Source organism: Mastomys coucha, chromosome X (genome assembly GCF_008632895.1).
Source record: "Mastomys coucha isolate ucsf_1 chromosome X, UCSF_Mcou_1, whole genome shotgun sequence".
Lineage (NCBI taxonomy): Eukaryota > Metazoa > Chordata > Mammalia > Rodentia > Muridae > Mastomys > Mastomys coucha.
Window position 1 is genome coordinate 108,502,858 of NC_045030.1, and position 612 is coordinate 108,503,469.

Consider the following 612-nt stretch of genomic DNA (forward strand, 5'->3'; position numbering starts at 1 on the left):
CCCAGCCTGGAGCCTAGTCCCAGACCCTTTAGCATTTTCTTTTCTCCAGTCCCAACAGCTACTGCTGCTGTGCCGGGGGTGGGGGGTGGGGGGCAGGCCAAAGGGAAGAAAATCCTGAAAAAACACCTCCCGCAAGAATAAAAGGCGGCGAGTTTAGACCCCTGCGTTGTCCGCCCCTTCTAAGCAAAGAACCCAGTTCACCCCAAGTGACAACAGCCCCAAGTGTCCACCTCGAAGGCTCCCTCCGGGCCCCTGCCCTCGGCCCCTGACCTACCTTACCCTTCCTCCAGGTTCTCCCCAGCCCTCCCCACCTCTTCCCAAAAGGGGTCCATACCTGATGCTCTTCGAGCTCTTGCACTAGCACCTGGGGAAGAGGGACACAGGGATGTGAGGAGCAGATTGGGGAGCCAACCCATTCCTCCCTCCCCACTTCCAACACAGCCGCTGACTGTAGGAGTAATCGCGGCCGGCCTTTCCCTCACCCTCCAACTGCACTGCTCACCCGGTGCCTCAATTTCCCCAATGGGACCATTCCCCAACACTCCCAGATAGCCTTTCCCTCTCACCTGAGCGGATTTGTTACAGGGTCCGGACTGCAAGAACCTTGCGATC

At 58.8% G+C, this 612-nt stretch overlaps 1 protein-coding gene across 1 annotated transcript in view; it reads right to left on the reverse strand.

Moving 5' to 3' along the window:
* The window catches only part of Brwd3 (bromodomain and WD repeat domain containing 3), a gene marked incomplete at its 5' end in the record, with an annotated part of 95,991 nt that extends 95,380 nt beyond the window's left edge, over positions 1–611 (reverse strand). The window contains 2 exons of the mRNA XM_031372147.1: positions 74–364; positions 567–611. Coding sequence (XP_031228007.1) covers positions 74–364; positions 567–611 — 336 coding nt within the window. The remainder of the gene's footprint in view (positions 1–73; positions 365–566) is intronic.
* Position 612: the final 1 nt, after the last annotated feature.